Source organism: Nesoenas mayeri (genome assembly GCF_963082525.1).
Source record: "Nesoenas mayeri genome assembly, chromosome: 5".
Taxonomy (NCBI): Eukaryota; Metazoa; Chordata; class Aves; order Columbiformes; family Columbidae; genus Nesoenas; species Nesoenas mayeri.
The window spans coordinates 40,000,966-40,015,530 of NC_137548.1; the positions used below are offsets into that span (position 1 = coordinate 40,000,966).

At 41.8% G+C, this 14,565-nt stretch overlaps 3 protein-coding genes across 3 annotated transcripts in view; 1 reads left to right on the plus strand and 2 right to left on the minus strand.

Annotated features, from left to right (window-relative positions):
- STARD9 (StAR related lipid transfer domain containing 9) overlaps positions 1-833 on the minus strand; it is a gene marked incomplete at both ends in the record, with an annotated part of 107,682 nt that extends 106,849 nt beyond the window's left edge. Inside the window, one exon of the mRNA XM_080345740.1 lies at positions 787-833. Coding sequence (XP_080201866.1) covers positions 787-833 — 47 coding nt within the window. The remainder of the gene's footprint in view (positions 1-786) is intronic.
- A 2,718-nt stretch (positions 834-3,551) lies between these two features.
- Positions 3,552-8,981, minus strand: HAUS2 (HAUS augmin like complex subunit 2). The gene is made up of 6 exons (XM_080346135.1): positions 8,417-8,981; positions 7,649-7,741; positions 5,918-5,987; positions 5,019-5,151; positions 4,243-4,351; positions 3,552-4,105 (listed from the first exon to the last, which is right to left on the minus strand). Exons 1-6 carry the CDS (start codon positions 8,894-8,896, stop codon positions 3,956-3,958), a joined length of 1,035 nt encoding a protein of 344 aa, XP_080202261.1. The 5' UTR covers positions 8,897-8,981; the 3' UTR covers positions 3,552-3,955.
- LRRC57 (leucine rich repeat containing 57) lies at positions 8,908-14,565 on the plus strand. The gene is made up of 6 exons (XM_080346136.1): positions 8,908-9,047; positions 9,779-9,955; positions 11,142-11,277; positions 12,160-12,428; positions 12,886-13,071; positions 13,653-14,565. Exons 2-6 carry the CDS (start codon positions 9,872-9,874, stop codon positions 13,692-13,694), a joined length of 717 nt encoding a protein of 238 aa, XP_080202262.1. The 5' UTR covers positions 8,908-9,047; positions 9,779-9,871; the 3' UTR covers positions 13,695-14,565.

Here is a 14,565-nt window from a genome sequence, read left to right on the forward strand (position 1 = left end):
GGCTGGGAAATTTTTGAAGAATCATTTTCTCTACTACATGAAAGAGTTTTTATCACAGAACTCCATGCAGACAGACGACAACATGAGGGTCTCATGCTAAAAAGAAAGGCAGCATCAAATCAAAGATCAGCTCTCAGACCTCATACCCCTTTTTAAACCATTTCTGCCTGAAGTGCTATAGCAGTTCTCTAACAGGAGGAGTAAATTACCAGCTACTGAAATTTGGGCTGCTTGTGTTTGTTCTTTATTTTCCTCCCCGTATTTCCAAAGTCTGCAAGGTTTTAATTAGGCATTATATCACAACAACACTAGAGCATTGTGCTACGGCATCTTCTTGTTTGTGGGAGTTGTCATTTAGCTTTTGGGATTTCCATTGGACCCAACAAGCCGAGGAGGCAGCGCAGCTGAGCGACAATGGGAATATCCGGCTCTGCCTCCCGCTGGAAAAAACAGCAACAGCAGAAGGGGAAGAGAAGATTCCCTTACACTGGATGACAATGATCCTATTTTGGGGAGCGCAGGATGAGGGAAGTCAGCCCAACAGCTCCAGCTGGGGGACTTTTGCAAGAAAACTTTCCAAGCTGTTCTAGTGACCCGGAGAAAAGAGTTCTGCCGCTCCTTGTACTTTACCGTTAAAGCTCCCCAGCGCTGCTGTCCCTCCCTCAGCCCCGGCTGAACCACCCCACAGCGGCGACAGGACAAGCGGCGCCCGATCACCCCTTCCAGCCGCCCCGCATCTGCCCCACTGCCGCGGCGACCGCGGCCTCCCTTCGTCCCCCTCCGCACCTTTTGCTCAGAGGTCGGACCCGCACGGCCACCTTGACGTTAGCCATGGCTCGGCTCACTCCCTGCAGTCGCCCGCGCCCCAGCCCCGCATCACGGCCCCGGCGCCCGGGGAGGAGCGGAGCCGCCCGCCCCGCCCCGCCGCGGAAGGAGGGCCCGGCCCGGCCCGGCCCGGCCCAGGCACCCCCCGCTGGGGGAAGGGAAACCTCCCGGGCGGAGAGGAGGGGCTTCGGGAAAACTGCCCCCGCGGCAGCCTCCCCAGCACCCAAACCGCGCTTTTTACGCCCGGGAGAGCGGGAGCTCCAAACCAAGAGGCTTAAAATGGCCGGGGTACTCCCGCTCCCCCGGCAGCAGCGCCACCAAACTCTCATTTACAGCAACATAACAACCCGGCTTTTACTTTAGAGTTTAGCGTCGATGGTCCTGTTAAACGCGTGCTGCCATTCTCACCGGGGACTACCCCCGAGAACCCAAGTTGTTTCAGAAGTAAAAAACTGCCAGCCTTACCCTGCATACGTTCGATCACGTTTCTTTCCCTAGTAACGTGCAGGCAATCGGAAAACCAGCACTATTTAAAGCGCAAAGCAGTCCACATTTAATTAGTTTGTCAGTAATTTAAGGAAGGTAAGCATCATTTCCTTACTAGTGCTAAATGAAAGCTCTCAAGTGTTTTAAATTCCTTTGAAAACCTCCAATCTTTAAGTGGGTTGAATCTATTTTGCAAGATAAAATTTTGAAACTTCCAAAGAATTATGATAGAACTCAATGTCAAACTGTTCCACTGGTAAACGTTTCCCACTTAGAGAAAAAAACCACCAAAAGGTTAACAAAAATTGCTTTTACAGCATTGCTTCTGTCAGCTACCACCATGGTGAAGATGTGGGAGCAGGCAGCATTACCTGTATGTATGAACAAGATGCCAGGCTCAATAGGCAATACCTATTTGGTTTTTTTTGCCAGTGCCCTAGCTCATTTTTAACTGGATGCTTTCTGGTTTTCCATTTCAAAAATACAAGAAACCCTGAACTATATCTGAATATCCCACAGGTGTGTTTTACAGTTCGTTTAAACATCTTCTGTTTAAGTTGCCTTTTAACTGTAATATTTATTTGTCCTTTAAGTATAGTTCTCCTCATGAGACAACTTGCCTTAGCTCCAGAAACCTTAAATTTAAATGAAAAAGATACAATACAGAAACATTCCAGAGTAAAGTATGGGATGGATCCTTCGGATGAATGCTTTTCCCAATTTATGACCCACCACAGAGATGATAAAATTAATACCTACAAGCTGTGAATCACTGTTTATTTCAATAGATTTATCCCTTTAATCATACTACAGAATGAATTGCTATGTCAATGGCAAATGGTATTAGCTAAACTCTACCATCTCCACAGTCAACTCTCCAATAATGAATCCAGTAAAAAAAGAAAATATGCTCAACGCTTTGGAATATGGCAAAAACCACATATTTGTTTTAATTTCAAGGAATTATAATGAGCAAATTAACTAGAAGTGTTTGAATCCTATTTCTGAAAGCATTAAATCACAACAGCTTTAATCATCACTGTAAGACAACAGCAGAGAGGTTAAGCCTGTGATACATGCACAGGACAGTGATTCCAAAGGTCTGGATTTTGTTTCTTCCCATCTCACAGACTGTGCAAAGCATTTTCAGTTCAAAATGCCAGCTCCTCCTCTGCAATTGTGTGGAAGACCTTCGTTTCCACATCTGAAATGACAGTGATGTGGGACTTTGGACTCAAATCCTGCAATGACATACAGCAAGTTCTTACACAAAGATCCCATTCATTTATGGGACTCAAATGCCAGTTTATATTCTGAGATCCTATTTACTGACATTCTGCTTGACTTAATCGAAATTGTTTCTATCCTCTAACTTTTCTTAACAGCAGCAGAGGGGAACACAAGCTACACCTACATAGTACACTTCAGAATTTTTAAGCTACGCTCCTTGACATCATGCCCAGCAGAACAATGCGGTCTAAAAACTAAAATGGAATTCTCAGAAAATTTCAAACATAGAGTAGGCCAATTACAAGCCAGATCAGAGTGTGCTCAACAAAGAACCAAAGATTTCTTTCTTAATTCTACTTAAGTTTTTATGCAATAGTCCAATAAACTAACAACACTTGTATGGTATGGAGCCACCTAGTGGTTACCTTCAAAAAATAAAGGGTTCTTATTTTCAGAACTAGAAATCAACAGGTTGAATGTATAAAGAATTCAGATAATAGAAACGATACAACAGTAAAAAGGAATACAGCTGCACCACTTACAGTTCACTCCATATCCTGAATACAGAACTGGACATCCTTCAAACACAACCAACCTTCCTGGTTTGTAGATGTCCTGCCTGTGATATTTTACCAAGAAGTCTTTTCATAAGTCACTACGGTTGCAAACTGAACAATCCATACTTTTGCTAAAGTGTCAGTCATACCCTTGAAATAAGAGTTATGTTCTAAGTGGGGTACTGAAGATAGGGCAAGCAACAGAAAAGGAGAGACTGAAGAATATATTTATTTCTATCACAGAAATGTGGTTTGCAAATCAGTAGACCTCCCATATATCACTGAGTCCATTCCCTGCTTTCCCACACAACCACACCATAGCCATAATAAACTCCAAGTTAAAACTAGTTTAATTTCTTTGTTGGAACTCGTACGGAAACATGAGCTGGGACCTAAGACTTACATTGTTCTTTTAATTATAGGGTTTTAATAACAAAATAAAAACCATGAAACTGAGCTCTTGAAATCTAGTGCTTTAATGAAAGTTTCATAGTGACATACAAAATACAGTGTGTTATCAAGATACTTATAAAAATGAATAGAGACACTAAAACAAGTGCGTAAGGAATATCAAAACAAATTTGCATTGATGATACAGGCTTCAGGAGAAACTCCTGTCCACCTACTTCAAAAAGGCACTCCTTGACAGCCTCCTCAGTAGCCAGTCTTCCTGTGAGCTACTGCCCATTGTCCTGGTTTTGTTTTGTTTAATGATTGGAGAACTGTTACATAAGAACAGAAATATAACTACCTACCAAGTCCCTGCTGGATTAAAGCACAACTATGTTGCAGTTTTCACCTGAGACCATAAAAAGGTAGATTTTTCAATAGCCATCCTATTTGAGGAAAGTAACTTGTTAGGTTAAAGACAAGCCAAAGTCCGGTTCAGCAGTATTGCAGATGCTGTCAGAATACACTTCTTTTTGCAGGTCTCTCCATTTCAATATCTGCTCTGCCAGCTCCTCCAGCTCTATCACAAGCAATTCCGTTTTTGTCAAAGCAGCGTCCTGAAGCAGAAAAGAGTTAGATTTCATCTCTACAAGTCCTGTCAATCTAGCAGGACATAAAAATAACCTACACAACCAAACAGCATTGAATTCTTAATGCTGAAGGAGACAGAAGGCTCAGTTCTTTTGCTACTCACCATATTCTCCATGATGTTCGGTATGTGAGGGAGGAGTCTTACAGTCTGCAAATGGCTTTCAAGCTTCGCAATGAAGGTCACTGCCTCAGTCAACAACTCTACTATGTACCTGTAACCAAGAATGAGCCCCCTACTCAGAAGTTGTGCAAAACAAAGAAGAGTTAACACTTCCAAGCTCTTATTTCTTTGCCCTGTGGGTTTTCTTAGTCCTCCCATTTTATGGAAGTTCCTAACCATCTAATTAATTTTTCCACAATTACACTTCTTTTATGACTCTCAGAAACAAGTAGGGCAGGAAATTACAGAAGCTGATATACACTTCTTCAGAAACTGGACTAGATTTTTTAGACCACGAGAAGAATTATTTTTTTAAAAACATGCACTATGCAAGCCTGCAAATCATTGACATGTTTATTCTGAGAAAGTCACAGTGCAAGGAAGACACCAAATGCTGAAGTAACAATTCCTACCTATGGAGAAGCATAATGAATCAAGGATTTAATATTTGTTCAAAACAATACATGGCAAACTGTTGTGTAATCTTTCGAAGACAAGACCAATAACCTAAGCAAATATTCATAAAAATATGTATCACTACATTTCTATGAATTTAGCAATGAGTAAACTACTAGATTTTAGCTGAGGTTCTGTTACCGTTTTTTATTTCTCTTCTTCTCAGTGGAAAAGGGAATAAAAGCAAACAATTTTTACTGCCTATTAGTTAAAATAAATTTGGACTCATGCAAACAAAGAACAACTATTTTCTATATGCCTACTTGTGGAACGTAGCCTCAATAGGCAGGCTCTCTTGACACTTGGGCTTTATCAACATCTTCCTAAGGGCCCTCTTCTCTTTCAGTACAGCTTCCAAGTGTCTGTTCATATCTTGCAAAATCTCGCATTTTTTGCCTATAAAACAAAATTGCAAAGCTGAAACTATTGTCTGCTAAATCAAAAACAAAAGTTTCTTCTGGAGAAAGACAGAAAGAAAAAGCTTAATCCATTGCACTGGACAGTTTACACTCCAGATAGATATAAATGATCAGAATTACTTTTGTTGGAGTGCATAGGACTTCATATCAGCACACAAAGTCATAATATGCACTTTTTAGAGATGTAGCTTTGTTCATTGTTTTATAGTATTTATGGTTTTAAGTAAACTGTCTTTGAGATGAAACCAACAATATACTCCACTAGCCTGACACAGTAGTAGCAAGCTAGCAAGTCCGTAAGCATCCATCAAGTTGTAGTGCGAAAAGTGCAAAATAAAGACATTAATACATATGCTCCCAAAACACTAAAATAAAAATCCAAGTAATTTTAGGGGCATACAAGTGCAGGAGAAGTACACTGAGCAGCAAAGCAGCACACAGGCCAAGGGAATGAGAACTCCTGATGCTCCACTGACAACACACACAAACATGCACACCCCACCACCCCTTTTTTTTGAGAATGAGTTACACACAGATCTTCTATCGAGACAGCAGAAGGTGCAAGTTCACATAGCATGGAAGCATTCTTGAGGGGCTAGTAAAACACCTGCCACCTCTAACAAGCTATCCAGTGGAGACAGCTGCAATAACTCCCAGAAGTGTCACATACTCAGGTGAAACATTAATCTGTTGATCAAGTAATTTAACACTCTTGTTTTTTTCTAAGACACAACTGCACTTACCTAAGTAAAAAGGGTGCGCAATGTCTGCTGTTTCCTTCTCCAACCGCAGAATTTCAGTTCTCAGTTTCTTCTACAATAATAACATCAAATGAAAATGGATTTTTAACATACTTATCCAGATGCTGTTGACTCTCTTTGGGGGAGGAGGAAGTACAGAGACAAAGCGGGAGAGCACATGTGTGAAACACCAACCATTTGTGTGAGAGCTTGTTACCATGCCCCTCTCAAGTGTTGCTACCCTGTTTCTCCAAAAATAAGACAAGAGATTATATTACTTTTTGCTCCAAAACTTATTACTTTCTTTTATATATATAGTTGCCTGGACACTATTTAAATTGGCTTTTTTATGAACTGTAACTAGGGTTTACTTTTGGAACACGGCTTATATTTTGAGCATACTCAAAAATCCTGGAAAATCATGCTAGGGCTTATTTTTGGGATAGGTCTTATTTTCCAGGAAACAGGGTACTACTTGGGGGGGAGGGCTTTTTTGATCAAAAGGAAAAGACTGTTTAAAAAAACCCAAGCAATCTGGCAATTTATTGGGAATTTATGCTGGAAGAGACAGATCCTGTAATTCGTTCCCAAACCACAGAAACTTAAATCTCCTAAAAAGCAGTTTCACAGTCCGCATTCTACTACAGAACCTCTCACATCCCAAGTCTCCTCCTTCTGGAAAAGACTGGTTGGTGGTGCTTGGGGGTTTTTTGATGGGGTGTGTGTTTGTGTGTGTGGGGGGTGGTGTATGTGGTTGTCTTTTTGGTGGTTGTTGTTGGGTTTCGTTGGTTTTGTTTTTTTTTTTTCCTTCTCCCCTCACCCCCTCAGATGTGAGAGAAGCACTTCCTAGTGTTAATTCTTTCCAGTGACAAACCAGCACAAGAGCAGCAGATACCTTCCTGTAGCTGAAAGAGTTGTGGTGGTTTTGGCTGGACAAGAGTAGACTGAGGAAAGTATAGAAGAGGATGACATATCAGTCTCTCAGGAGACACAGAAAAATGTTGCTTCGCTTAATCACTGAATTACTAAGGATAAAAATAAACCTGCTTCACTCACAGCATATCAAACACTTGTCAGAAAGAGTACTTTGTATATTAAACCTTCAAGCAAAGGAGGCTAAGCAGAAACCTTACTGGGAAATGGAAACTATTGCTTCTGCTGCTCCATACAGGATGATGCCAGCTGCTTAACTCATTCTCCAAAAAAGTAAATAATTTGTCACACTGCTTTGCAGCAAGGCTTTGTAGCTGCTGGAGTTCATATTGTATAATTTAATAAACGCATTTTTTGTACCAGTGATCAAAAGCTCAGAAAACATCATTATAAAATACAAGCCAACAGCTAGTTCAGGCAGTAAGAAACAACTGATGTTAGCTCTTGCTAACCAACAAAATGGTTGAGTTGCCTATGAAGAAACATTTTTTAAAGTGTACATCAACTACAAATTCTTTTTTGTTCTTTAGAAAACATCAGGTTACATCTCAGCAAAAGAGGCAAGCTGCTGTGTCCTTCCAGTTATACCGAAAACTTTGATTTAATAATTTTGTTCTTTTCCCTGTGACAACTTAGTCCACTGAGAAAAACCTACCAAGTGTTAAACAGCTCAACTGTATAAAACAAAACAAACCCAACCAAAACATGAAACAATAGCACATTGCAGTCTGATACCTCATCGGGTGACACATATTAAGTATTGAAGTGTTGAGTGTACACTGACACCAGTAAAGGCTGTACCTCATTGATTTCAGCTTTTATGTTCGCTTTTTTTTCTATCTCTGAGAATTTCACAAAGCATGGGGCTTTTCTACAGGTAAAATCCAATGTCTCCTGTGAAAGGAAAACAGCAATCAACAGCAAGAACATGTCAGGCAAATTCTCAAGACTGGCTTTTAATAATCTAAACTTATTGTTAATCTCTTGTGCTATGCAACGCAGTAAGCTTCAGCTGAATGAATCATAAAATACATGCACTATTTGGGGAAAACAAACATGAGTGAAAATCAAATTTCATAAAAGGTACTATGAAAGCACTCTCAATAATAGTGGCTTGCATGCTGCTGGAATGCACTAAAAGATAGCAAAACCTAAATGCTCCGTTCCAGAAAAACACACACACACCCCAGAAGGTACGGTTATTCCTGGTAAAGAAAGCTGCCATTAGCCAAAAACGTGAGAGATCCATAATTAAAGGGGAAAAAAAAAATAAATCAACAAGCATTTACACAAACAGTAAGACGGTTTAGCACTTCCATGACGTTTCAAGACACGCAGCCGGCACGGCAGCAGCAAAGGCACTAAACTTCAGTCACCAAAGCACAGGTTTGTCAGCCCGAAGGCTGAACGTGAGGCCCTGGCAGCCTCGGCCGGGACACCGGCACCCGAGGGACGGGCCCCGAGGGGAGCGGAGAACCGCGGCACAGCACCTGCCTCGCGGCTCCTCCAAACCTTCCCCACACGCGCGTTTTGTCAGTCAGGCCGTTATCTTCCCCTCCGTGCCGTTACCTGCCTCACGACGCCCGCGGCCACGCACCGCGCCAGCAGGGTGGCCACCGCCGTGGGCCGCCCCTCCTCCCACCAGCGGCTGGCGACCGCGGCGCCGCTCCGCTCCTCGGCGCCGCTCCCCTCCTCGCCGCCGCTCCGCTCCTCGGCGCCGCTCCGCTCCTCGGCGCCGCTCCCCTCCTCGCCGCCGCTCCGCTCCTCGGCGCCGCTCCGCTCCTCGGCGCCGCTCCCCTCCTCGCCGCCGCTCCCCTCCTCGGCGCCGCTCCGCTCCTCGGCGCCGCTCCCCTCCTCGCCGCCGCTCCCCTCCTCGCCGCCGCTCCCCTCCTCGCCGCCCTCAGCGTCCTGCCGCCGGCTGAGCTCCAGCGACCGGCGCACGGGCCTGGCCGCCGGCGACGCGGGACTGCTGCAGCAACAGTCCGCCATGCTGGCTGTCCCGGAAGCCCGGGTGGGCGGTAGCACCTGTGACCAGCGGGCGGCCGCCATGTTGGGTGTGATAGGAAACAGGGATGACACGCGTCCGCTTCCGGGGCAGCCGGTAAGGGCTCTTGAGGCGTCAGTTCTCGAAGGGCGGCGGCGGAGCGCGGGGGAGCAGGGCTCCGCCGCCGCGGAGCATGGACATGCGGCGTCCCTACAGGTGGGCTGAGCTGATCCGATCCCGCCGGGGGCCGGGCCAGGCGGCTCCAGTGTGGCCAGAACAGCCGGGGTGGGGTGGGGGCGGAGGTCCCGGGTCCGGCCGCGGGTTTTCGCGGTCTTCGTCCCTTGCTGAGGGCGCTCCTGACCGTGGCCGCAGGGAGGGCCCCTCCTGGGCTCCTCGTCCCGGCTGGTGACGCGCTGCATCGGGCTTTGCTCCCCACCTTTGCATCACCTCCCGGCTGCAGTCCTCGCCTAATCTTGTAACCCGGCCTGGCTTGTCCTGGGGATTAAACCCTGCTGGATTTGTAGGCGGCGGGTTGCATGGGACTGCTTCTAGAGTCACAGCAGAGGAGGCCAGTCTCTAAATGAAACAAACGTTTCCGAAAAAAAAAGCAAATAAAACGGTGGTATTGACAGCAGGTTAGTGCTGGTAGATGCCACTAAATCATGACCAGTCTGCATAGAGAATCTCCTTACACTGCTGAGCCCTGAAAGAGGTGAAATGTGGAAAGTATGCAGTTTTTCCACTTAGTTTTAACTATATTTGTTGCATCATTTCAGTATTAAAACTGCTATAATGAAGGCACCTTAAGCTAAGTAGATCTTTGAAGTTCTAAGTTTTAGTCATGCGGGACATGAAAACTCAGCAGTGAAACGGTTCAGTATCTTGAAATGCTTGTAGTGTTGAAGACAGCACACATAAAATGACTTTCTACATTTGCTTTATCACAGACTTGGGATTACAGTTCTCTAGTGTAGAATAGCTGGGAGAAACTGGCAGAGACTATCGCTTCAATTCTGTACGTGTGACAGAAAACTGTCAGGATGGGAAACAGCGCGCTAAAAGCCCACCTGGAGACAGCACAGAAAACGGGTGTGTTTCAGCTAACGGGAAAGGGACTTACAGAGGTAACGTACCTGGTAGGGAAAGTGTGACTGTGTGCCTGACTGACACTTTTGCATACATATATTTCTCATAAATAGTGATGCATAATATTGTTTCAATAACCTTTTTTTTTTTTCCCCTTTTTGCCAAGCAGATCTTTGCTTGCACTGTATTCTGATTGAGGATTTATCTCTCGGGACACTTGTATGCTTACAAGCTTATGCTTTAGAATGCATGTATGTTCAAGATGTGCTGGTTGTGATGTTGTGCTTTTTAAAAAAAGGCTGTAAACTTGAGGGAAAAAAAGTGTAAATTTTATAACCGTATTGTTACCTAGAAAGATAGTCCAAAATTTATCACATGTAGATACTTATGCTGTATTTAATTGTGGTCATATGAATAGTCTGTACTGGCAGTTCACTGGGCTGCAAGCATCTTGAAGTTTATTATATCGGAAATTGTCTTGACCCAATTGCAGAAAAACACAGAATTTCCTGGAACCATAATTCAAGTAACAATTCATAGGATAACCAAACTAAATCTCTAGTGCAGTAATATTCCAAGATTTTTCTGAAGTATAATATCTTCTTCCCCTATCCTACCTTCTGCCTTCCCTTTTCCTCTGCCAAGCCAAAGGAGAATCAAAACCACTGCCCTGTTGACCAGCACTCACTGATGGTGATTGCCAGGTTTTTCTTTTTTTCAGCTCTGTGCCAAGTGCAGATTAAAGTGGTACAGGATATAAATAAGAATAAGGAAAATGGTTTACATAATATTTAAAAAGGAAAGCAAGAGAAAAATTTCCAAATCCTACTCTGCTAAAATATAGAGTTGGTATGTAGCTGTAGAATATTTTTAAATGACAGGCATGTTTAAGAGAAACACACAAGAGGACTAAAACATAAACAAGCTCATATCATGGTATACTTATTTCTCCTTTTAAAATTTAAATTACTTGGATTAAAAACAGCACTTCCTAGGTGTTAGACTGTCTCTTTTTATGTCCCTTTTTCCTTCCTCAGATGAAAAAAAATTTTTTTAAAACAAATGTATTAAGCAAATTTGCCAACTTAGTTGTACACTGTGGTGATTGGACATTACATATGACAGTATGTAATACCAATACAAATTTCAATTAAATTTTAAGCAGTGCAACTTGAACATATGAAATTATATCAACTATTTAAATGCTGTACCTTTTTTCTGTAGTTTCCTGAAGATCTGCAAAAGCTAACAAGCAACTTAAGGACAATAGACTTGTCGAACAACAAAATAGACCTCTTGCCACCGCTCATTGGAAAATTTTCCTTTTTGAAGAGCCTCGTTCTAAACAACAACAAACTGAGTAAGTCTGCTAATTAATTTCTCCACATTTTTGCAATAATAGCCTGATTTCTCTGATTAGAAACTAAATTAATAATTTAACTCTCACAGCATATAAATGGGGAATTTAGTCACCTAAACTGAAATCTTTGGAATTCATGTACAGGAAAAAAATAAAGAACAAAACAAACCACCAACCCATAAATTCTTCAAAACTAGTTGCCAACTTAGTTGTGTTATCAGTTTTAGTATACAAAGACATGTAAGTACTTAAAACTGTAATGTTTCTGTGCTGTGACTTGTCTGATCTAAAGGTATAACGGCATCAGATGGTTTAGTACTTGCATAGAGGTAGTGAAGATGATCTGTAGAAAAAGTTGCTGGACATTCAATAGTTGTTATTGTGTCTGTTGGACAAGTGTCCAGCTTTATGGAAAAATCAGGATGAGGTGAGGAAACTAACTTTTTATGTATTATTTGTGTATTATCTGCCTTTTTGAAAAACAAATGTAACTTACAGACCTCTTTGACTCTGTAGTGCGACTCAGGATTTCTGCACGTCATACCCATGTGTAGGTAGAATGAGGCATAAATGAACATCAGCAGAGCTGATAGGCTAAAATCCTCTCAGAGTAGTGTTTTCAGCCTGTGATTTGAAGGCCTGCCTTGTCTGCAGATTATTTTTAAAGATATTTATAGAAGATGTTTAAAAAGCATTTGTTGTCAATGGGCTTAACTTTCTATGCAGGGATCTGGGCCTTCATTGGAAAATGGGGAGGAAGCCTGTGAGAAATTACTGTAATGTGGCACCGTGTTTGATGCAGTAGCTTATTTGAATTAAATGGGTATGCATGTTTAACGCTCTTTGTTTAGCTCATCTCTTTGCTCTGTCATTTATTTCTAGCTGCTTTACCTGAGGAGCTGTGTAAGCTGAAAAAACTGGAAACACTCCATTTGAATGGCAATCACTTGAGGCAGCTACCAGCTGCATTTGGACAACTTGCAGCTCTCAAAACACTGAGCCTTTCTGGAAACCAGCTTCGGACTGTGCCTACACAACTCTGTGGTCTTCGCCACTTGGATGTGGTAGATCTTTCCAGAAACCAGATCCAAAATGTGCCCGACACCGTGGGAGAATTGCAGGCTATTGAACTCAATTTGAATCAGAATCAGGTCTGGTAACTGAGATATTGTGGGCATGTAGATTTAGGACATGGTTTATCTTGGACTTAGTACGTCCACAGAACTTAAGCTGAGACCATTAAAATGTATAGCTAAAAGACATCTCCTGGACACAACAAAAATGAGGGATCATAACCAAAATTTATGTACCGATACGTCCAACTGCCTGATTTGACTAACAAATCCTGAATTTAGTCATACAGAAGACTATTTGGACAGTTCTTGAGTAGGAATCTGATAAACAGATCATGGAAGAAAAATAAGTTTCTTGGATTTTTGATCATAATTGTTGCTTATGCATTGTTGTCAAGTTGTTTTTGTACATGTAGTTTATATTTACAACAGGGTAATTGTTCCATATTATGCTGAAACAAATCACTTTAAGTAATCGTGGATCACTAAGATTTTAATCCCATTTATCTTTTTTTTTTTTTTAAATTTCTACCAGATTTCCCAGATATCAGTGCAGATCTCCCACTGTCCACGCCTCAAAGTCTTGCGTTTAGAAGAAAACTGTCTAGAACTCAGCATGCTTCCTCAGAGTATCCTCAGTGATTCCCAGATCTCACTGCTTGCAGTAGAAGGCAATCTCTTTGAAATCAAGAAACTCAGAGAACTGGAAGGTTATGACAAGGTTTGTGGGTTTTTTTTGTTTTTAAGAAGCTTCTGGTTAAGTCCTTACCTAGTAGATCCTCAGAAAACTGAGCTTTTAAGCTGGTGAATAAAAACACAGTCTGTTGGTATTGTCACTAGTACTGGATTCTTAATTTACCTCTGAAAAGAATTTCAAGAGTTCTTCTACACTTATCTTTCTCATAGGATTCAGGATCAGTATTCTTTCATCAGCATCTCTTGAAGGGTAGCTAATGATGGCAGGTGTGTCTTTTCACTGATGGGACAAAAAAATAATGGATGCTTCTTATTATGCAGCATTCGTAACCGTTTAATGTTAGTTCATGTTTAACACTTGAGATCTGACTCTTCAGTACTGTGAGCACTTTCTTTCTAGAACATCAATTGGAATTACAGCAAATGGCAAAAAAATGTTGGGCTTTTTTTTGGTTTGCTTGAAATTAAAGCTCTAGTGGTTATGTCTGGGAAATGAAAATATACTTTAGATGCAGAATGCTTTTGAGTCTGAGAGCAGATACCTAGCTGCTTTCAATAATGATGAACCTTCTATTAATTTCTGAATGTTTTTTGTTTTCTCTATAGTACATGGAACGATTTACAGCTACAAAGAAGAAGTTTGCATGATCATTATTCTGACCCTGTGTATTCCTGTTAAGAAGAGTTAGTGACCGAAGCACCTGCTTCACTGACTTAACCCAAGACTGATGGAGATGACCAGAATATTCCTACTCTAGTAGTCTGATAAGGCCACGTTGAATAAACTTGAACTAGAGACCATGGGTTTGAACTGAAGAAGCTGCCCAGGGGCCAGTTTTGAGTTTTGTGAGCTTTTAACACAATACCTGACCTCTGTTGTCAGGGCTTGTTCTTTCACAGAGAAATGGAACAAGCTTTTCAAAGTTGCCCATTCCCTTACGGCAGGAAGCTGGCTGTTGATTTGGAAGAGGAATATTTCTTCTGGAAATGTTTTTCTATGATAACACGTGGAAGTTCTACCACCAAAGCAGATATGAAACATTGTATGTCTTGCAGTAAGCACTATCCTACAGAGAACAACTTTTACAGATGAGGTTTTAGTTTATAACCTGTATAAGTTTTTTTTTATGAAGCACAAATAGTTCTGGCCAAGTTCAGTGTTTTATTAACTGCTTCTGGTAAACAAATCATGGTTTGAGCATACTTCGTTCATATTTTACTGTACAGGCTTTCTTCTCCCACAAGCAAGAATTACACTACAGTCCACTTCTGTTTGAGCTGTATCAAATAAAAATTAGGTTCCTCTTCAATGTATTCCATAAAAATGTATATTGCTGGAAAATATAATATCCTTGCACTGACTCCCTGTGTACAGAGCAATGCCCAAAGTTTTAGTTGTCAGCCTACAGCTGCTGCCTTATTACCAAAAGCACCTAGAAAGAGCTAAAAATATATGCAATTATGTAACTTATACTGAAAAGGAAAATGTACTTGTTTATTTTAGTAAATAATTTTCAAA